Source organism: Vespa mandarinia, chromosome 5 (genome assembly GCF_050613455.1).
Source record: "Vespa mandarinia isolate Hongniang chromosome 5, ASM5061345v1, whole genome shotgun sequence".
NCBI classification, from domain to species: Eukaryota; Metazoa; Arthropoda; class Insecta; order Hymenoptera; family Vespidae; genus Vespa; species Vespa mandarinia.
Window position 1 is genome coordinate 1,379,787 of NC_140814.1, and position 23,310 is coordinate 1,403,096.

Here is a 23,310-nt window from a genome sequence, read left to right on the forward strand (position 1 = left end):
GTAGAGACAGTGACTCGTAAAAAGATTTGTTAAATTACTCACTCTGAAGAGAGAAAGAGAGAAAAAGAGAGAGAGAGAGAGAGAGAGAGAGAGAGAGAGGGAGAGAGAGAGAGGGGGGGAGAGAGAGAGAGAGAATATATATACGAACATACGAATAAAATAACAATGGATAGGAAGCGAATGTTGAAGTATCTAGGATAAAAACAAAAAACAAAAAGAAAAACAAAATATGAGAGACAATTTTTTCTACGTGTTTTTACAATACACGTTCAAAGTGTTGGTCTCAAATAAACGATCGCAAGCAAGCACCGAATTGTGTTTTACGCGATCACAATCCCGATCGCTCCCCTTATCGCTATTAATACTCGATCATCGTATCCTTGTTAATGAAAGTTGCTATACGGAACGCGAGTCAGAGGTGCAAGCCGTTCTGCTCTGCGGTTGGTAGTAAATATTAAGCACACATTTTAGCACCCCTGGCAATGCGCCCTGTGCGGTCTCGTGGCTCCATAAAGCTGGACTAATACTTGTACGCATATACACGTATGCACACATACATGCATACACATATATACACTTGCACATAGACATATCAAACGATCTTGCTCGGTGGTCGTTTTGCACGCGCTCGGAAAATCGATTTTGTTTCTCTAAAATCGAATATCGTTCCTTTCTCGTTTGTCACTATACACTTCTTATACGTATCAGAATGTTTGGTAATTTATTACCCCATTTGTTCTTATTATAACGTTATTAATAATGATGAAAAAAAAAAAAGAAAAAAAAGAGCTTTAAACGACAAATCTCTTAAGGAAATATTTTTAAGAAGGACAATCCACACAGTTAGATAATAATAATATAAAATATAGTCCCTGAACAGAATAATGCGAACAGTCATATATTTGTTGCCTTACAAGATACAAGTGATTCAAGAACTTACAATAAGTTCAGCTAATATCTGAACACTTTAGCGATCCTGCATAATCTCGAATCTATCAGCACTTCAAAGGTGAACACTTGTTTGATGTTATTTTCAAAACTTTATAATGAACAACTTATTGAATTCAACCAAGCTTCTCGTGCACATTCTTACATTTGATGGTATGTTTTGTTGAAATAGATTCGAGTTCTTTCTATAAACCTCTGATCATCAATGGTTCTCGATCTGTTTAAATCGAGAATCGATAAAGAAAAAAATTAAAAATGGAAAAGTTATCCTAATAAAAAAAAAGAGATGATAAATTAAATAGGACAGATTTTGAATATTTTGCTTTATGCCATCGCCATTTTTCTGAAAGCTCGTCGATTTTATTACATTCGCAAGGAAACTGTTCTAGTTTGAGGTATTCCACACCCATAAAACCCTTACGAAGGACTCTATCTAGTTTTATATTCGTACGATAAAAATGATGATTTCTTTTTCTTTCTTATCTTCTATCCATAATTTTATTATTATTTTAATGGAAACTACAATATAACGACGTGTTCGATAACAAAATTATTTTTATAATGAAAAATTCCAAACAGATTGAGAAAGATATTAAGACGAATTAATGAAAAATGATTGAATTTTTCTAAGAAAAATTCATTATGAAACTATCCAACGGATAAATAATATGTCTGCGTTTATGTGTATCAGTGAAACATCGATACTATTAAGATTTATGTTATACAATCTTTGTCTACATCTCTTTAAATTAAATATTACCTACTATCAACAAAAATAATGTACGATGTATGTACATTACGATGGATGGAACGTCGTTAGCAGAATATAGACTCGAAAATTTCCTTACATTTTCTATTTCCAGCTCTATTTGTATTCGTCCAAGAGGATAAATGTTCGTTCTTCGCATGCGATGCAGCCGTCGATCTACTCCGCTGGGACATGACAGTTACTATAAAAATCTATTTTATCTATTTGCGAGGACATTATCTTTCTTTCGAAACTACGTCACGAGGAGGACTCTCAAATTCGAAACTTTTAAGAAAAAGGGGACGGGGAGAAATGGAGAGTAAGAGAGAAAGAAAAAAAGGTAGAAAGAAGAAAAACGTTGTCGGCTGACTTATGACTGACCACTATCACTTGTTCTACTTACTCTACTCACAAATTTGTCGACATTTGCTTCTAGAGAAACATGATGTCTCAAGGAGACTCTTAAATTCGAAACTTTTCAGAAATTTCTGAAACGTGACCGGATAAAACGACCTACTACGATGAAAAATGTTCTTTCCTGACTTATGACTGACCTGCATCACTCTTATTCTCTCTCTCTCTCTCCCTCTCTCTCTTTCTTTTTCCTCCTCGTGAAAATGTTAATGTTTATTCAATTTTCACCGATAAAGTTTAACAATGTTGTTTTCTAACAATAGTCGCATAGGAAGATAAATGAGAGAGGAAGAAAAAGTCAAGCAAAAAATAAGAAAGAAGAATGAAGAAGATCAGCATCGAAGACTGGACATATATCTCCTCGTTTAATGCGCGCATGGCTAAGAAGAACTCTGACTGAGGGACACGCTGATGCGAACGACAGAAAAAGAGAGAAGAGAGAAAGAAAGATAGAGAGAGAGAGAGAGAGAGAGAGAGAGATAGAGAGAAAGAGAGAAAAAGAGAGAGAGAGAGAGACAGTACTTCGATACTCCATCGGCCAGAAATCGATACAGGGATGGCCAGAGGTACACAGATGTAGAGGAAAAGGGAGGTCTCTTTCTCTCTTTCTCATTCTCTCTCTCTCTCTCTCTCTCTCTCTCTCTCTCTCTCTCTTTCACTCTCACTCTGTATTTTTCACGAAAGCATTACGAACGCAGCCGCAGATATCTCGTGCACGTGGCTCTCATAGTCAGTCTAGCTTGGACATTTGCATTGGAAAACTCTCTCTCTCTCTCTCTCTCTCTCTCTTTCTCTCTCTCTCTTTCTCTCTTTTTTTCTGTCCAATTCCTATATACATATGTATACGAATCGTATAAATAATTATCTTAATAAATATAGATTGCGTTAGAAATTATAATCATATTTTCAATTTTATTGATTTCGTTAAAATTTAAACGATCCAGATTGAAAATTCTGCGGATAATCGAATATATAAAAAATTCATTGCAAAAGTAATCTCGCGATTATCTTTTTGTTTGTTTTTTTGTTCTTTTTATTATTACTATACGATGTAATCATTGAATAATCATTTGATTATTAATAAAAGTGAATGTCGATATTTTTAGGCTCGATCTTTCATTTTCACTTTTCAACTTATTCAACTTTTTCTATTCAATCAATTCCATACAAGTATAATCTTATTCAAAGACTTTGATCATACTTATTATTACAGTCTATTCTACTATAACCGTTATCGTCTTCGTAGAAAGAGAAAGAGTAAGAGAAAGAATAGAAACACGTAACTCCGTGGGTAAATTTGAAATACTTTCCACTTTCCATATTGAAATCTCCATTATTATGCAACGGTAATGGACAGACCGAATTAGTCCGTGACGAACACGACGCACTTTGCTTTTCATTCTGTGATTCTGTTTATCGAAAAAGAGAGAGAGAGAGACAGAGACAGAGACAGAGAGAGAGAGAGAGAGAGAGAGAGAGTAAAGCTTTCCTTCTTTTCTCAGAAAATCGGAAAAACGATAACTTTGGACTTTTCCGAGCGAAAGAAAGAGTCATGGTTTTATTAAATGCTCGCACTCCTTCCATTCACTTCTTCTTCTTCCTACTTTTACAAAGTCGACTTACTTAAGCGATTCCATGAGCGGAAAGAAAGTAACTTTCTGGTCGAAGAGGAAAGATCGAAAGCCGTTAAGCGTCTCTCGGAAACGAATTTCACGGACTAAATCGGACAACGCTCCGTCAAAGGAACACGAAAATAAGATATACGAGCGCGCGCATACACACAGATACACACAAAATTGAATCCCTTTGCTCTCAACAATTTTCGTTTCTCAGTTAAAGCTCAAACTTCGTTAGTACAGCTTTTACATCCTTTTCTCAAATTTCTCCGTTGCACAGGGAATATTTTCGATCCGATCGACGAAACGTGCTTTATCGGTTCAAAAATGAGAGACACTGTCCTACTCTTCGAGAGTGTTGGCAGAGTGCTCGTGATCGATTACTCGTCATTCGTGCGCGATGTCCTGAGTTCGACGCCCACTACCACTATGACCATTCACAACACACACACACACACATACACACACAGCTAAACCAATCGTACTTCTTCCTTTTTTCCCCTCTTTCTCTTTCTTCTTTGACAGCCTCTCTCTCTCTCTCTCTCTCTCTCTTTTATACTTGTATATATATATGTGTATATATATGTGTATATATATATATATATATATATATATGTATACACACACATACAAATATATGTGCTATCGATCGTAGACCTCACACACCTACAAATATACGAACACATGGAACTCGATGGACAGCACACGTGAGATATTTCTTTTTTCTATGTGTCTCTCTCGTATGTTGTCGAAGTGAAAGAGGGAGCGAGAGAGAGAGGGGGGGGGGAAAGAGGGAGGCAGAAAAACAGAGAGAGTCATAGGGTCGCGCTAGGAAACGGAGAAAAACCGTGCGGAACATCGGACAGTGGGCTCTCCATTGGGAAAGCTAGTCTCGCACCTCGATAGCTGCCAAATCAAACGTTTCCCTGCTCTCCTGTCCTATTTTCATACCTTCCTGTTCGTCTAAAAAAAAACACAAGGCCATCTTGGATTCAGTTCAGTTAGTACGATCGATAACGAAGACAAAGTGTGTGAGAGAAAGAGAGAGAGAGAGAGAGAGAGAAAGAGAGATCAAGCTCGTTGTCTTCGAAAATATAATTTTTCCGAAAGAATAATAATTCCCATTCATACGTAAAACCATTCGAGATTATGCCAGAGGATTAAACGTCTATTGTGTCACTTTCAAAATGTAATTTTTCTTACGGCAATCTTATACAGGTAATAAAAAAGATGGAAAGGAAAAATAAGATGACATTGAAATTAATCGACGTATCGATACTTTCATCTTAAAAACTGCCCGGAGAAAGAAAATTTATATTTATAACGAGATGGGTTATGAAACTGTCGTTAGAGTTTGAATTGATCCTTGACGGCAGACAAAGTCCGTTGACGTAAATCAATTTACATAAAAGAAGGAACGGAAAGAAAAAAGAGCAAAGAAGAAAGGTAGATAGATATATAGATAGAGAAAGAGAGAGAGTGAGAGAGAGAGAGAGAGAGAGAAAGGGAGGGAAAGGGAGAGAGGGAAAGCGAGACGTTAACGATATTAATTAGATCATAAAAGAATTTAAAAGTCGACGGATTTTCATTCGTCTCGTCTTCTCGAATATAATTGTTATAAAATGATGAATGGATCTGGTTGAATGTTGGAGAAAAAGAAAAGTTTTTACGTTACGTTAGAAATACAAGAACGAACGAAAGAAAGAAAAAAAGACAGATATATATATATATATATATATAGAGAGAGAGAGAGAGAGAGAGAGAGAGAGTGAGAAAAGGATTAGCAAGATAAAGAGCGCAAAATTCAAAGAGACGACGTCCATCAACATCGTCCTCGTTTCAAGCCGATAAAACACACAGATAGAGAGACAGACGGAAAGACAGACAGACAGACATACACAAACACACACATACACACGTATGGAACGTATAAATGTACGAGAGTTTTCCCTCTGTGCCGTTGGGTTCGACGTTGTCCGAGTGACGGAGGAACAAACGCAGAGGCAGGTGAGCTCTTGCAAAAAGCATAGGAAATTTAACACTGGGAATTTAATGGAACCGTCCTGCACCCTCGCTAGCTATATAGCTATCTACATATGTACGTATGTATAACGTACATATATATATATATATATATATATATATATACACATACACACATATATGTATGTATAAGTGTATACGTGAAAAGAACGCGGAGTCGCACCTCGATAGCTGCCAATTCTCTATTGTCCTTGGCAGCCGTCCATTTTTTTTTTCTTTCTCTTGCACACCCTCATACTTTCCTTTTTCTTTCTCTATCGAACCACCACTCTTCGTCTTTCCATCAACCTTTCGAATTGAAGAAAAGCGAGTGAGTTTTCGGCAAAGGACGTAAAAGAATACCTCGAAGGATTTATCCCTTTTCAAGGAAGTCTCTTCGTTGGAAGGACTACTAGTACTCAGAAAGAATTCCCTAGGGAGAGACTACTAGTGGCAGGAGTTAAAGAGAAGGATATCTCTCTGGAAATTCCTCTCGAATCCCTCGACGAATCTTTTCCGACGACAAATTTTTCTTCTCTTCATCTCGCTAACACTCATTCGTTCAATTCGACTTGACTCGAATCGATTCGACTCGTCACGATTCGATTCATTCAAGAAAGAAATCGATATTAATGGCACATCAGCGTGAAATCGTATTAAATACTTATTACGAAGCGACGGTAACAATCCAAACGTCATCGAGTTTTATTCGCGCCTGTATTAATTGTAATTTCGCCCGAAAGCCCTGTTATAAGCTGCTTAAAGGGAAAAAGCGTTTTCGAATAAAGCGATATATAACTCAGAGAAACGAGAATTATCTTTTTTATTGATATTTCTTTTTTTTCTTTTTTTTTTTTTTTCTTTTTTTACATTTTCGTTATTTCAAATAATCGTGACAAAGTGAAAATACACGAGGTATGTAATAATATCCTTTCGAAAAATTCAAGAGAAACGTGCTATGTAAACAAGCTTTCGTGGTGTGGAAAAAAATATAAATTTTCTTTCTTTCTCTTTTTTTTTTTTTTTTTTTTTTTCATTAAAATTATCTTTCTTTTTTGTTTTACGTAGGTAAATATATCGCAATTGAAACGTCGAAAAAATTATATGGATCTATAAGTTTCTAATTAAACTTATTTTCATCTCTAGAAAGTTTGAGCTTAGAAACGATATTTGTCGGATAATATTGGGTAAGATTCGATTGTATCCGCAAATTATTCGAGACGAGAAGAAGAATCGAAACGTCATTTCGAATGATCAAAGAAATAATCGAAGTGATCGAGTTACGTAGTTACTCTCTTTGTAGAGGGAATTCGTAGCGTTCGTAATTCACAGACAGAAAGAGAGAACAAAATGCAGAGAGAGAGAGAGAGAGAGAGAGAGAGAGAGAGAGAGAGAGAGAGAGAGGAAGAGGAAGAGTGAAATAAATCTTTCGCGATAGTTGTTACCTTCTCCAGTAAACTTCTACAACCAAAAACTTTTCACTTTCTCGATGTAATAATTTCTATACGGGTAATCTCTTCTCGATGGCGCCGACAAAAGCTTTTGAAAAGTTCGCGCTCTCTGACAACATCTTGGTCTCGATTGCCTTTCTCCTTTCAACGACGACGAAAGAAAAGTCTGAGCTTCGTAAAGAAAATTATCGGTCGTTGCGTCTTGTAAAATTTCTTGAGTGAGCTTTTAAAACTTGTTGAGTGACTCTAACAAAGACCCCTGTCGTTTTCACGTATGTATGTGGGTTTAACGTAAGTAATATATTATATCGTTTTCTTTGATATTATATCGATCGATAAAAATAACTATTACGATTATTATGTACATTTTCATAAGCACATTCAAAGTTTTTGAAGATAAGTCGTTATATTTATTTTTAAACTTACCGACTAAAAGGAGTAGCAACAAGGTCGAATCCATTCCCACAGCCCAAGTTCGTCAACGACGTGGCTCGATTCAACGCATTCTCGAAACTTTCCTGAGACAGAGCAAACAAGAAACGTTAAAAATAACAAGGAAATAATTAATATGAAAGAGTTTCTGTCTATTGGTATAAAGGTATTCTTGATAAAAAAAAATCGATATATATATATATTTAATTATACATTATTTTTTTCTTTCCCTTTTTTTTTCTTTTTCAATGTCTTCTCTAAAAAAGAGAAAATGTTTTTAAGTGTTCTGTCAAAACTCGTATATTTATTATTTCTCTTATGATCGAATTATTTATTGAATTTTTTTTTTTTTGTTTTTTTTTTTATTTCTTTGTCTCAAATAGAACGGTTATTTTAATTGACTAAAGTGTTACCGAACATTGGATATGTTAAAAATTAAATGCAAATTACGGGTTAAAGGTGGTAACATCTATTTACAATCTATCAATTAGTTATAACTCTATAATGAGAAAGTACAATTGTATTTAAATAAACCAGACCAAATATTTCTATTTTAATGAGCATATTTTTCCGAAACTTTTGAAAGAGAAAAAGGGGATGAGAAAAGAGAGAGAGAGAGAAAGAGAGTGAGAGGGAAAGAGAATGAGAGGGAGAACGTTATCTTTTTTTTTCTCTTTCGTGTTATTATACACGGCGAACTAAATATGCAGCTACAAAATTTACAGAAGCTTTTATTTCAATTTAAATGTCATAACGTTTTCCCCGAACTCATACGCATGTATATAGATATATATGTTTATAGACTCACACACATTAATATAAATACTCGAATATTTTCGACGATCATTTAACGTTTTTCACAAACATTAATTATTTATCCCGAATGTTCGGCGGTGGGTTGTAATATTAAAAAAACATTTCTATTTCTATATAATAAGCTATTTCTCGATTATTCTAACAAATTCTGATAAGTTATTTAGATTGTTTCGATTTTTTGATATTTTTCCTTTTATTGTGACACAATTATTTATTATAAAAAATAATGAAATAATATATAATATTAAATATTAAATTAAGTATTAGATATTATGGACATAATTAAGAAATATATATTTATATATAATTAAATATTATAGATAAGTAAAAAAGAAAGAAATAAGAAAGGAAGGAAACGTTAAAAGAGACTTTGAAACTATTGGTCAGCGAATAGCAAAGAATTAAACATACAAGTAAAACGTTGCGACGAAAAGAGTCGCTGGTATTTGACCAACCCTCATTATCGCTACATTTTAAATTCCCTTTTCTCTTATAACAGATCGTAAAGTTTGTTTTCGTGGGCTTTTTGTATGTGTGTGTCGCGTGTGCGCGCGTGTGAAAAAGACAGAGAGAGAGAGAGAGAGAGAGGGAGAGAAAGAAAGAGAACAAGAAAGAAACTATAGTCGTCTCGCGTATACTCAACTTACAATTAGAGACGAAGAATTATGAAAGAGAAAAAGAAAGAAAGAGAAAGAAAGAGAAAGAATGAAAAAGAAAAATTTTACACGCGCTAGTTGGAAGCTAGATTCAAAAGTAAATGAACGCTGGCAAGTGGAATTTTTCTTTCTATCATTTTAACACACAAGCACGAGGACGTTATACACGACGAAGTAGTTCGTCGAGTGTCGTCGCAATGACGGCATCGTAGTAACTAAAAAAAGGAATAAAGTAAGAGAGAGAGAGAGAGAGAGAGAGAGAGAGAGAGAGAGAAAGGAAAGAAAGTATAGAAGGAAATGTAAAATATATTTTTTTGCATGGCTAGACGAATTTAAAAAGGAGGATATTTTTTGGACTTTTCGTCCCTTCTAATTAAATATATTTTACTGATGATGACGATGTTTCTTTATATGTTCCTTTCTTTCTATCTTATATCACTTACACATTCACTCATTTACAAACATACACTCACGCACGCACACATACACACATATACACACGCACACAATCTACATTAATGATTGTCTTTTTTTTTATAGAAAAGTAATTTTTTTATTAATTAATTATTAATCGTTTATTATTAAATTCTACAAATCAATTTCAATCTGAATCTTTGGTTAACAAAATAAAATAAATTTTGTTCGTTAGAATTTGTTCATAAAAATTGTTTATAACAAATTTTTAATTAATTATTAACGATACGTTGAACAAACAGAGAAAATTCTTTCCTTTAAAATGGTATTCGAGACAAGACTCTTTTAGTTCCGGAAATATTCTCATGTAAGTTGAACAGGTGGATATTCACAATGTGAAATAAAAAATTATTTCTTTAATAAAAAAGAGTGATTATTAATTATTAATTAATTATAAGTTATTTTATAAATCAATTCCAGTCTAAATTCTTGATCGGTAAAATAAAATGAATTTTAGTAAGAATTTGTTTATAAAAATTGTTTATAACGAATTGCTAATTATGTATTAATATTATTAATTAACGTATTACGTTGATAAAATAGAGAAAATTTTGCCCTTTATAATGGTATTTGTTTCAAGTCTCTATGACTTTTTTTTCAGAAATATAAATTGGAGACATTTACATTGGCCTACTGACCTACATAATTTCATTCAAATTGACCCGGTGACACACTAACCTATATAAATTACAAGAATTTACTCTTGCGTACTATATTACTCCTACTATTACTACGAACAGCTGTACTTTTCAATTTATGAATGGAAATCTTTCGAAAACGATATTTCCTGAATGAAAAATCCTGAAGACTTGAAACCACCACCGTTTTCAAATATAATTTATTTTTTATTTATTTAAACATCGCATTAATATTGTTATAATAAAATCGATTTTGTTAATAATTTTTTTAATTGAATTTTTTTTTTCTTTCGTAATAAACACACAATTATAATAAAATCATTCTAATTTTTATTACAATTATGTAAATTTTATTTCTTGTTTATTTGAAATAACAAATGGAGGATATATTAATAATATTATATATTAATGTGCGAAATTGAAAAATTGATACTCGGAAGACTTCTTTCATAATTTACTACTATTATTTGTTTATTATTATTATTTACTTACTATTATTAATTATTTACTATTATTGTTTACTGATTATTATTCTTAGTAGATTTTAATCGCATCTCCCTATACGGTTTTTTAGTAATATTTAAATTAAAATATTTTCTAAATTAATAATTTTTCGATAATGTGTAGATTAATACTTTTTTATAAATAATTTCAAATTGCATTGACCAATGCAAACAAAAACATATGATGAAAAAAATAAAGGTTATTTTATAAATCCTTCACACATAAAGCTGCAAAAAATTATCGTATCGCTCCATACCATACGACTTTTATAAATAAACTTTATCCATACTTCTAAAAAAAAAATGGGGATATTCACCCTGCTTAAATATATTGCTTCTACATTGCGCGGCGTTATAAAGAGTATAATAAAATTATTATACTTTTCTTCGAATGTTTGCAAAAAAGCTAGTTAGAGAGAGAGAGAGAGAGAGAGAGAGAGAGAGAGAGAAGATCAATTTAAAAATTGAAACAGTAAAAAATACTTTGCCCGATTGCATTTGATCGTAGACTCTCAGTTGTCAATTAAGAATCGTCGAATCGTCCTACCTGCAGAGAGATATTAGTGTCAGTGAACGCTTATATAGGCTGATCGATATACGATGAGAGATTGATGCTTCCGCAAGCGCTCCCAATATATTCATTTATTTCAAACTGGAAGCATTCAGAAGCGAGATGCTATTTTTCATGAGTTTCCTTCACGAACGCTATACATTTATCTTAATATTTCACGGAAGCTCGCATCGGCGAATTTATAAATTCACTCTTACTTCTTGGATCTTCCAAAAATTCCAAGTTTTTATATGATCATTTTATATATATACATATATATATATATATATATATATATATATATACACTTCATCAGAATCGAATTAATAATAAATTATAAACGAAAATGAAATGGTTCTAGATACAAATAATACAAAGTAATGATGAACGCAATAAAAATCCGATAGTATCTGACATAACAATTCAAATCCATGTAATATTATTCGATTTGTTTTTTTGTAAACGATATATATACATATACATTGAATGTATATGAATATGCATGTAGTATTTCAAATCATAAACAAACGTCAACGTGAATTATTCATACGAATAATTTAACGTCCACTCGATCCCATATTTTACAAAAAAAAGAAAAAAACAAGTAAAACATTCGATAGTGTTCTATCTAATATTAAATAAATAAACGATCTTATTATCTTTTCTCTTTCCTTTTCTTTTTTTTTTTTTTTTTTTTTAATATACGAATTTCAAAAAAATTTAAGCATACTCGGGGAAAAAAAATGTCTAATAATCTTTCAAAATTTCTTTTGATGATTTTTAACGCATGTGTTAAGATACAATAAATAAAAAAAATTAACAAAAAAAAGGACAAAAGGTCGGGACAATGGTCCCAAATCCAGAATAGGACGATGTCAGACATGTGGTGGTCATTTCCGGTAGAGGCAGGGCCGCAAAGCATCAAGGTTTGGCATGATGAGTATGGTTGGATGCAACGAGGAAAGAGAGAAAAGGAGAATACTCGGATTATAACCAGTAGAAGCCAACGAGTGAATGAGTGAAAGAGAAAGATATATATATATATATATATATATATATATATATACACATATATATATATATAGAAAGAGAGAGAGAGAGAGAGAGAGAGGGAGAGAGAGAGCAGAGAGAAGAGAGATAGTGAAAGAAGATGTACACGGTGCCGGAAATACAACGGCAGCCATTTTTCACGGTGCGGACATCCGCTTCCGGTCTACGGTCACCGCGAAATACGAACAAAAATGATACTGGATCTATGTGACTCTGTGAGAGTAGTAGAAAGAGTAGGAAAATATATGTATATAAAGAGAGAAGGATGGGGAAACAGAAAGAAATGGAAAAAAGGACAACAACCTCAACGACGAGACAGTGACCCGTCGTCTGCTTCGCTTTATTTTTCATTCCTATCGCTATCTATCTCTCTTTATCCATCTATCTATTTTTTTTTTTTTTGGCAAACTTTTTCCTATACCTTACTTTACCTTAGCTTACTTTCTCTATCTCTCTCTCTCTCTCTCTCTCTCTCTGTATGTTTCTCTCTCTTTCTCTCATATACACTTTTTTATTTCCATTTATCTCTATTTCCCTTTTCACAGTCATAGATTTATCGTCATCTTAAGGATCACAAAAAATATTACAAAATATATATTTTTACAAGAAATAACAGTACGATGCAATTTATTATTATCATTTATAATAAGAACATCGATAAAGATAATATCGCAAAGTTTGAGAATAATATCGGGAATAATATTGTTGAAGTTTTATTATTCGAAAGAGATCGAATAGAAAACTTTTATAATACTATGGCATCGATCTTTTGATATTTCTTTAAAATATTAATTACGCGGCAAGGCGAGAAAAGTCGATATGTAAAATGTCGTCTTGTGACAAGTTACGTGACTCAGGTAGCTATTCGAAAATTTCTTCGAATAAGAAACTTTTCCTTGCCACGGTCGTTTCCATTTCTCAAAGTTACCAAGCTCTCTAAAGAATGTTCTCTCTTTATCTAGCGTACACGATCGTGACACTTTGTTCAGGTCACCCCGGTGATAACTCTTCGAATTCGACGCTTCCTTATAGATTCGCTTTGTCCGCTCGTACAAAGGACCTTGAAACGTATTGAAAATAGAATCAAGAAGAAATGATAGCAAAAGAAATCGGATAACATAGTAGTGTCCGGTAACGTTCAATAAAAACGTCTGTAGTCCACGAAGGACGATTAAATAAATAAAATCTCTTTAAAAGACATCCTAGTGGACTTTGTTGTAGAATATTTTTTGTCATAGTAATTTCATTTCCAAGGAAAAATATAGAGAGAAAAAGTCATTTCTATGTTTTCTCTCGTATCGAATTTTCTTTCCATTAACGTACAAGCTTACGATATTAAATCATTCGAAATGTTTGCAACGAAACTGGAAGAAATAGAATGTTGAAATGGAAAAATAATTCGAATATGGGAGAACAAAAATTATGAATAGAAATGATGAAATTTTCTCTTAAAAAAGAAACAAAAATATTATAAAAGTTATAGTAGTACATAAATGTAGTATAAACATATATATACTGGATGGATAAATGTAGTATATACATATATATACATATATATATGTATATATATAATATATAACTATTATGTTATATATTAGTATATATATATATATATATATATATATAGTTATATAGTTATATAGTTATATATATATATATATATATATATATATATATATATAACTTCTTACTGTGTCTCGTTTTTACAATATACAATTAAAAATCACGAATATTGAAAATTGTTCAATTTCTTTTTATTTAGCTCCAAATAAAATTAGAAAGGATTTTTCGAAAGACATACTGCCTATAAATTCCATTAATGGTGTTTCATCAAATGTATTCGAACATATCAATTATCTTCATATCTCTTGAATGCTAGAAATGAAATGCATGTATCATGCATTTTTTATTATCTATCATCGACAATCTATTCAGATGATCCATAATGTATATAATTGCATTTAAGTGGATTTTTCTTTTTCCCCATCATTTCTACTTTTTCTTTTATATATCCACCTTTCATCTCTTTACAAACATACAACAAATATTACAAAAAATGATAATAATAATAATAAATTAGAACAAAAAAACAGTAGAACATGTGAAACGATACATTTTTTCGTAGTAAATAAAACTTAATTATTTTCACGATCGAATAATCCTTTGAGAATGTTTGATAATAACGTTAATTAACTACTCTTATCAATAAGGTGGAATAATTAATTAGTACATTAATGTAAAGAAAATGAAATGATGAAAAAAGGGAATATCCGTCGATTCGTCTGTGTAAAAAAAAAATAAAAAAAAAGAAGGGAAAGGGGAAAATGAGAAATACGATGTGGATGAGATAGAAACCGATCGATCTGCCGGGCAAAAAGAAAAGGGGGTGGTTTTCAAACATCCCTTCTGACACTTTGCGAACCTTTTGATGCTTTTACTCGTGTCATCGTCGGCACAGGACTGCTCTCAAAGCTCTTTTTGCAGTGGGAGTCACTCTGAAAGAACGCCGTGCTCTAACTCATACCTCTCAAATCACGTCCCAGCCGTCTATAGATTTTTATCTTGCAATGATGACACGATGACTTGCCCTTTTCCCGTTTTCTCTGTCTTTCTCTCTCTCTCTCTTTTTCTCTCTCTCTCTCTCTTTCTCTCTCTCTTTTTCTCTCTCTCTCTTTCTCTCTCTCTCTCTCTCTCTCTCTCTCTCTCTCTTCTTATTCTTCTCTTCTTTTTTCGTAAAGCGAGGATTGAAATGCTTCGCTCTCTCGGTGTGCACGACGTGTTATACATAATCGAAGATCGGAACGATGAAATGACAAACTGAAGTACGAACGATGTCGTTTTTTTCTTTCTTTTCTTTTTCGATATTTGTAATGTTATTTTCATTGAGAGGAAAACAGAAGACAAAAAAAAAGGAAAAGAAAAAATTTATGAATTTATTTTGCATATCTCGGCAATTTTTTCGTTTTCTCTTCTTTATCTTTATACAAATTATTTAAAAAATTTTTATATAAATATATACAAGTACAAATATGTAAAATAAATATATAGGGTGAGGGTCAAAAGTTCGCAAAGAATTTTAAAGGTCAGTTAGTTTTTTTGAGACTCTTTAGGCTAATTTTTGTTCAAATTGTAAAAAAAAAATTACAAGTCTAAGAACTTTTAACCCATCTAGAAATTTTTGGCCCGTACTTTGTGCGTATGTATATACATACATATATATATATATATATATATATATATACATATATATATATATATATACATATATATATATATACATATATATATATACATATATATCTATATATGTGTATAATCAAAAATATGATATACATAAAAAAAAAATTATTAAATTCTTATATAGTAGATATATGTGCAAAAATTTGTATAATATTTATTACAAGAATTTGCAATATATTCATACTTGTATAGTATACTTACAAAAAAATTTAATAATTCTTATGTATATGTATATATGTATGCTCATAAGAAAATTAAATAATTTCTCTTTTTGTTTTATTGATCCTATAAATATCAAATTAATATATATATATATATATATATATATATATATATAAACGTAATTTATATTTAGCATTCGAATGAACGAATCTAATTAAATCTAATTAAGAAAAGAAACCTTAAGATATGATACGAATAATAACTACGAATTTATATCGATTACTGATGTCGTGACAATCATTACAAAGAGAGAGAGAGAGAAAGAAAAAGAGAGAGAGAGAGGGAGAAATAGCTCTAAATCACTTATCCGAGATGTCTGAATTCACCTGTTGAATACAAAAGAAAATTTTAACGTCGATCCACCGACGTAGTCGAAGAAACGGAGAAGGAATAAGAGAAAGAGGGGGGTCGCGTCTCTGCTACGGTTCAGTACGTCTGAATAATGGAATAAAAGCGGAAAAGTAAAGTATAACTTCTAGCTAATGTATCTATCCCATACGTAAGACTTATCCCTTGTATTCTTTTTCTCGAACTAGATCATCCTAAAATCATGTATTTCCGATCGGATTAAGAAATAATACAACTATACTAATTCTTATGTAATAAATAATTTTTATTGCAAATTCCATGTTTATAAAGAGAGAAAGAGAGAGAGAGAGAGAGAGAAAAAAAGAATAGTAATAATAATCAATCAACATCCTCGATCAAAACGATATAAATAAATTTCTTTGTTATATTTTATGTATATTACTGATATTATAAACCTAATCGATTTTTGAATATACACACGTAACATTGACTACAGACGACGTTATAACGAGAAAATGTATAGGCGAAAAGGAAGTTCTTAATCGCAGCATTTAACTTGCAGGAACCGGTACGCATACATAAACAGCCATAAATTTCAGTAAACAAGCTTGTCTAAACGCAAACATAATAAGCTTCCAACATCGGTGCGCATCACGTAATGTCGCGTACACGAAGGCGTAAGGGGGGTTACACCGTGCCGTGCTGTACCGCTCGAAATCCAATAATGCAACTTAAGATATGCTGGTTGTATGCATTTATGTGTGTGCGTGTATACATATGTGCATGAGAGAAAACATATGCTATTCGTCTAACGGATTTCATGGAATCGTTAAAAAAAAGAAAACACACACGCACGAAAAAGAAAACGGAAAAGAAACAACAATCTTTTCTAATCTAGAATAAAATATAAATATTACGGTTTTGTAAATAATAATACGAATATTACGAGATTTTAACTAGGAAACAAAATAATCATATATCTGTAGATAATTTATATTTGTACATAATAAAACAAATTTTACTACATACGTGTGTGTGTGTGTGTGTATGTGTGTAACTACGATATAAAATATTATTATTATAAATACAAACGTAATATTCTCTCACTCCACTTCCCATTTAAATACAGTTCATTTATAGTATGTTCTGGAATTGTAATGCCATTGTACGTATCGTAACGATGAAAATCGACGAAATTCAATTTAATTTAATTATTAATGAAATAATTAATTAGAAAGTGTCCGAACGTGATGGAGAATTAAAAGAATCAAAATGTATATAATGATCCAATGAATACATACAAATTTCGCAATGTCTTTTCTCTCCTGCGTCCTTCTTATTCTAAGGAACATCGTCGACTGATACATTTTTATTTACGAATATCAAACAGTGCTATGATAACAATACGTAGGACGACAGATACACTATCCTTGGCAAGTACTTAAATGACCTTGTTTCTTTTATAGAAACGTTTGCTTTGTACTGTAACGATGAAAGAGGATTTCAATCCATTAATTATTCCTCGAAATTCGAAATTATATGAGGAACATTACATTGTCTATATTACAAATGGCTCGTTTAATAACGAATATATAATACGAACCGTTCGGTAAATCGTTAAATAGCCTATTATGATTATAATGCGAGCGTACGTACGTGAATTATTAATTCTCGAAATAATCCTTTTCTTCTGTTTTCTATTTTCTGTTTTTTTTTTATTTCTGTAATTTTCTTCCACTTTTAATATATACATATATATCTCTCTCCCTCTCTCTTTCTTTACCTCCCTCTCCTTCTATCTCTCTTTCTTTCTCTCTCTTTCTCTCTTTTTCTTTCTTCTTTTATCCCATATGAATTAACGTCAATTAAACGAGAACAGAACGGTAAATTTCACTGCAGTGAAATCGACGAGAAAAACAATTCGCGTGCATTCGGAACATTAAAAGTTCGGACCACTTTCACATGGTATTCGAGCATTTCAGTAAATTCTCTTTAAAATCTTTAACGACGTCAATCTTAAAATGCTTTCGCCATGAAGTACCTTCAAGATCTCTGCCCCCAGAGAAAGAAAGAAGGGAGAGAGAGAGAGAGAGAGAAAGAGAGAAAATTCGTATCGATCGGTTACACGTAATATTTACGGACATTTTACCTTAATGAAAAAAAAATCAAAATTACCTATATCATGAAAAACAGAAAAAATATTTGTTTTCCGTTAAACTTCTCTCGTGAATGATCCTTTTTCAAGCGTTTGAATTTACCGCCTCTGAAAATCGCTTAGTACTTTTCGGTTCTGACCGAAGAGAAAAGGAATAAAAAAGGAAAGAGAGATAGAAAAAAAGAAAGGAAAAAAAGAAGGAAAGAGAAAAGAATAAAAATAAGAACAAAACGAGAAGAAAATGTGGTGGAGGGTGTGGTTCATGGACTGTGAATGTCGACTTCGGTGGTTGGTAAAGGAAAACATGAGAAAATAAAAGAGAGACAGAGAGAAAAAGAGAGATAGAGAGAGAGAGAGAGAAAGAGAGAGATAGAGAGAGATAGAAAAGAGAAGAGAGAGAGAGAGAGAGAAAGAGAGTGATAGGTGCTAGCTATAAGCTGTAAAAAAGACCTCGTGAGCAATGTTGGGAAGCGTAAGAAAAAAAGAAAAAAAGAAATGCTAGCTGGAAGGAAATGCGTGAAAGCCGTGAAATAGACTATGGCTAAGGCAAGAATCGATACAGAGAAGAGGGATGAGAGAGAAAAGAGGAAGAAAAAAGACAGAAACAGAAAGAGAGAGAAATGTTCAGCGAACCTTCTCCTCCCTCTCCCTTCTCTCTCTCTCTCTCTCTCTCTCTCTCTCTCTCTCCTTTTACCTCTTAAAAGGGCTCGCCCTTCGTAACGATATACGCTCAGCACGCTAAATTAAAACGAGCCGGAAAAAGCTGATCTGTCCCGAAGAGGCAACGTCCCTTAGGAATGAGATGAAAGGCATGCTTTGACTACGAAGTAAAAATTTACGTCGGATCGAGCTCCATTGGCGTTAATAAACGAATTTTCGATCGGAATTACATAAAATGTTCTATCGGTTTTTCAAGAATTCAAAGATTACTCAAAAGATTTTAATTAATTAAGTGAAGAACATATTATATACACAATGTACCAATAAAATCTATCATTGTTTTAGATTTCTTTTATACGAAAAAAAAAAATAACATAGAAAATATATAATATCACAGACATGTATTTTATATCGAAGAGAAAACTCTTAGATATTTTCTCGCCCAATCGAATGGAACGAAAAAGTTGTTTTAGACGATCGAATTTTAAAATGGTATGAGTTTGATAAATTTCGTAAGGAAAGAATGGAACGTTGGACACGACCGGCAAATCGAATTTTTCCAGGCGAAGAAAATGCATATAACCGCGAAATGGATATTGACGTTTATGGTTGCTTTATCGTAGACGAAGTATGATTTCTGAAAAAAAAAAAAAAAATAGATAAATAAAACAGAAAACGAAAAAAAAAGGTAAGAAACGAAAATCTCTTTTGGAGTCATTTGCACTACGAAACTTCTTCAATTTTACAATGTTTTTCTTGTGCTTTGGAGTTATGAATTGTGACTTTTTTGAAAAGCCTTTCTCGCTCGACGAACATTCTCGATCTTGACTCGCTCAATTTCGCATAATAAAGCTCCCTTGTCTAGCTTATTCTCATGATAGTCGTCGGTTTATACTTTTGCATGGAAAACGTTGAGATGAAGGCGAAAGGAGAAGATGAAGAAGAAAACGAAGAAGAAGAAGAAGAAAGGAATAAGAATGTACCTTCCTCATCTTCGATTCAACCGATTATCATAGCAGGCGAGGACGCGAGAGAAGAGATGGAGAGAGAAAGAGAAAGAGAGAGGCAGAGAGAAATAGAGCAAGGAAAAAAGAGAAAGATAGGAAGGGAAAAAAAGAAAGAGAGAAAGGGGAGAGAGAGAGCAAGAAAGATAGAGAAGGAAAAAAGAAAGAGAGAGAGAGAGAGAGAGAGAGAGGGAAAGGGAAAGATAAGTAAGAAGAGAGTGAAAAGGATTGAGAAAAGAAGGAATGAGGAGAGGGATGAACCGACAGTAATGAGGGACCGACCTCGGATGGCTGCTACGAGGGTTTCGTCGGAAGGAAGGATGGAAAAGTCGGAGCTGTGAAAAATCTCGCTCGTTGGAAAATGAAGAGCAAAGAAGAAAAGTGGATGGTATAAAAGATAGAGATAGAGATAGATAGATAGATAGAAGGGTGGGATAAGAATATATAGTAAAACGTTGGAATGACGACGACGATGACGAGGACGAGGACTCGCGTGCACCGACAGTCTCTCGTCGTCGTCTGCCGGCAAAAATCTACGACTTTTTGATGGCGACGAGGGAATCCTGATTATTCATGAAGATACTAAAAAGGAATTCTATTTTCGCTGACGCTGTTGGAATAAAAGAGATACCGCTAAGATCAGCTTCTTGCCTGGAATCCTACTCGCTTTAAACGATTTATTTTTTTATTCTCAAAAACGATAATTCTAAGAGAACTATATATATTAATATATAGTCTTTTTATTTTAATTTTTTTCTATTTTATATAATTATAAATTATAATAATTTTATATATATATATACTTTTTATATAATTAAAAAAAAAAAAAAAAAAAGAAAAAAAAGAGAACAAAAAGAAAGAAAAAACAATCGATTTTTTAATATCCCCTATTATAGTTCTATTAAACTACAATATAGAATTTTAAGAGCCAACGCAAATTAGAAAATTATCGAATAAACTTTCAATTTATTTTCTATCTTTCTCCCGTTACCTTGTATCGTGTTAACCGAGTAAGAGATTCAGAATTTGACCTCGACCTTCGTTATAACATGAGGATCGCCGAGAATCGGGCAAATCGAGTGGCCCGTACTGGTTTTCGCTTTTACAGAGAAATCTTGGATGCTCGCTGGTTCGCCGGTTAACTCGCTGCAAGTTGGATAGTAAAGAGAGAACGAGAGAGAAGTGGTTCGAGTAAGACAAGGACGGCCAAGAGTTATGCATTATGATTCGCCATTCGCCCACCCTCTCTGAGTACTTCTCCTCTTCCTCCTCCTCCTTCTCTTTCCTGAACCTAATAACATCACTTGTTGCACAGCCTTCGCCTCTACGGACCCCGCCGTTGGCTCGAATCTTCTGTCTCTCTCTTTCTCTCTCTCTCTCTCTCTCTCTCTGTCTCTCTCTGTCTCTCTTGCTTGCTCGCTCTCTCTTTCTCTTTATCTCTCCCACTCTCTCACTTTCTCAACTCCAGCACGTCGAGCAAAACTATTGCCCCCCAGACGAGAAAGTCCCGTCTCAAGGATACCACCTCGTCGTCTTATGAATTTCATTTATCTCGAACCGCATCTCGCACGCGAACGAGCTTTCACCCCCAGGGCGCGTGCCACTATCCGTTTTTGTAAAGCCTCCTTCACGCCGAACATTTATTTTCTTCGCACTCTTTCACATCATTCTTTCTTTGCATTCTCTCCCTCTCTCTCTCTCTCTCTCTCTCTCTTCCTCTTTTCTTGTTTTTTGTTTTCGGGCCTTTATTTTTCTATTCCTCATATTCTCATAATCGTTAAATACTTTTCATGAATATTTAAAAGCGATAAATTAATTTACAAATCGAATAAAACGAGTTATAATGAATATAAATATATATATATATATATAAACTAAAGCTATTTTATTTTAGAATAAAATAGACTTGTTCGATCGTAAAAGAATATACTTTTAGAAAATGTTCTTTCAACGTTTCATGACTGAATTCAAGTAGGATGAAATTTTGATGTACTTTTCAAGAGAGATAAAATGAGATAGACAGAGAGAGAGAGAGAGAGAGAGAGAGAGAGAGACAGAGGGAGAAAGAGAGAGGGAGAAAGAGAGAGAAAAAGAGAAAGAGAAAGAGAGAGAAAACAGGGTCTCGTGGAATCATATATCATCACGTCGTCGTCATCGTCGTCGTCGTCATGGTGGTCGTCTCTCGAGAGAGATACAACCATACACTACAGCTGGTATCATAATCCACGTTGGAACAAAAGGAACATAATTGGATATGCCGAGTATAGCGTTTCGCATGACAGTCCAGACAATCGTTGATTCATTATTCGAGCTCGCACGAGCATCGTTAAAGTTGACATTCTCTATTTGATTCAAATTATGAAAACCCAAATTACTGATAGATTGTATTACTTGAATGTTTATATTAAACTATTATTTCTTTTACATTATAAACATATAGTACACGTTAACTTTTTTAATATTTTATTCTGAATAATCCAAACAAATTTCTTATTATTTTCACTTTAGAAACTTTAAGTCAACCGAACATTAAATCCGTTAATTGCCGATATTAAATAATTAAACCATTTTTGATTGGAGTTTAATAAAGCCATCCATGTTCTTTAAACTTTTGACCGACTTTTTTTTCAATAATACTCCCACCTCTTTGTTCTATTTTACATGAAACACAATCGAATTCTTTCGTTCTTTTTTTTATTACCTCAAATGCATTGCTCGGTCCTGAAAATATCGCTAAAAAATTCCCTTCATTTTTGGAGACGAGATACTCGAGAACATGTATGTATATGCATATATATATATATATATATATATATATTATATATATATATATTATATATATATATATGTATATATATTTTTCTCTCGACGAAAGAATAACTGTTAGCTGACTGCCAACGCGTTGCTGAATTGTAGGCAATAATAGCAACGTCGGTATGTGAAATTAAAGGTACGGCTAAAAGCATTACACCCTGGCAAAGAAATATATCGTCGAGAGCGTAAACGTTAATGCTAATGTTTCGATTTAAGCGCCGGCTAGAATCGTGTATTTACGTTTATGTACATACTTTGGAGAGATTGCGTGCTCCACTGACTATGGAAAAAAATTAATGCTGCCCCATGGAAAAATACTCCAGTTGAGAAACGTGAAATCCGATATATGTAATATATACATATATTTACATACATACATATATATATATACATATATATATATATATATATATATATATATGTATGTAGATATACATAAGAATGCACGAGTATACGAAATGAAAGACATATGTTCTAAAAATTATATAAAAATAATTTCAAATACGAGTAGAATGAATTAAACGTAGTCATATATCATAGATTAATCTATTTTTAATTAAAAAAGATCGATTTTAAAACAGTACATCC

The 23,310-nt window shown here is 32.7% G+C and overlaps 1 protein-coding gene across 1 annotated transcript in view; it reads right to left on the minus strand.

Moving 5' to 3' along the window:
• Positions 1 to 23,310, minus strand: part of Dscam3 (Down syndrome cell adhesion molecule 3) — a 125,759-nt gene that overhangs the window by 78,516 nt on the left and 23,933 nt on the right. Inside the window, exon 2 of the mRNA XM_035881005.2 lies at positions 7,626 to 7,717. Coding sequence (XP_035736898.2) covers positions 7,626 to 7,659 — 34 coding nt within the window. The 5' untranslated portion in view covers positions 7,660 to 7,717. The remainder of the gene's footprint in view (positions 1 to 7,625; positions 7,718 to 23,310) is intronic.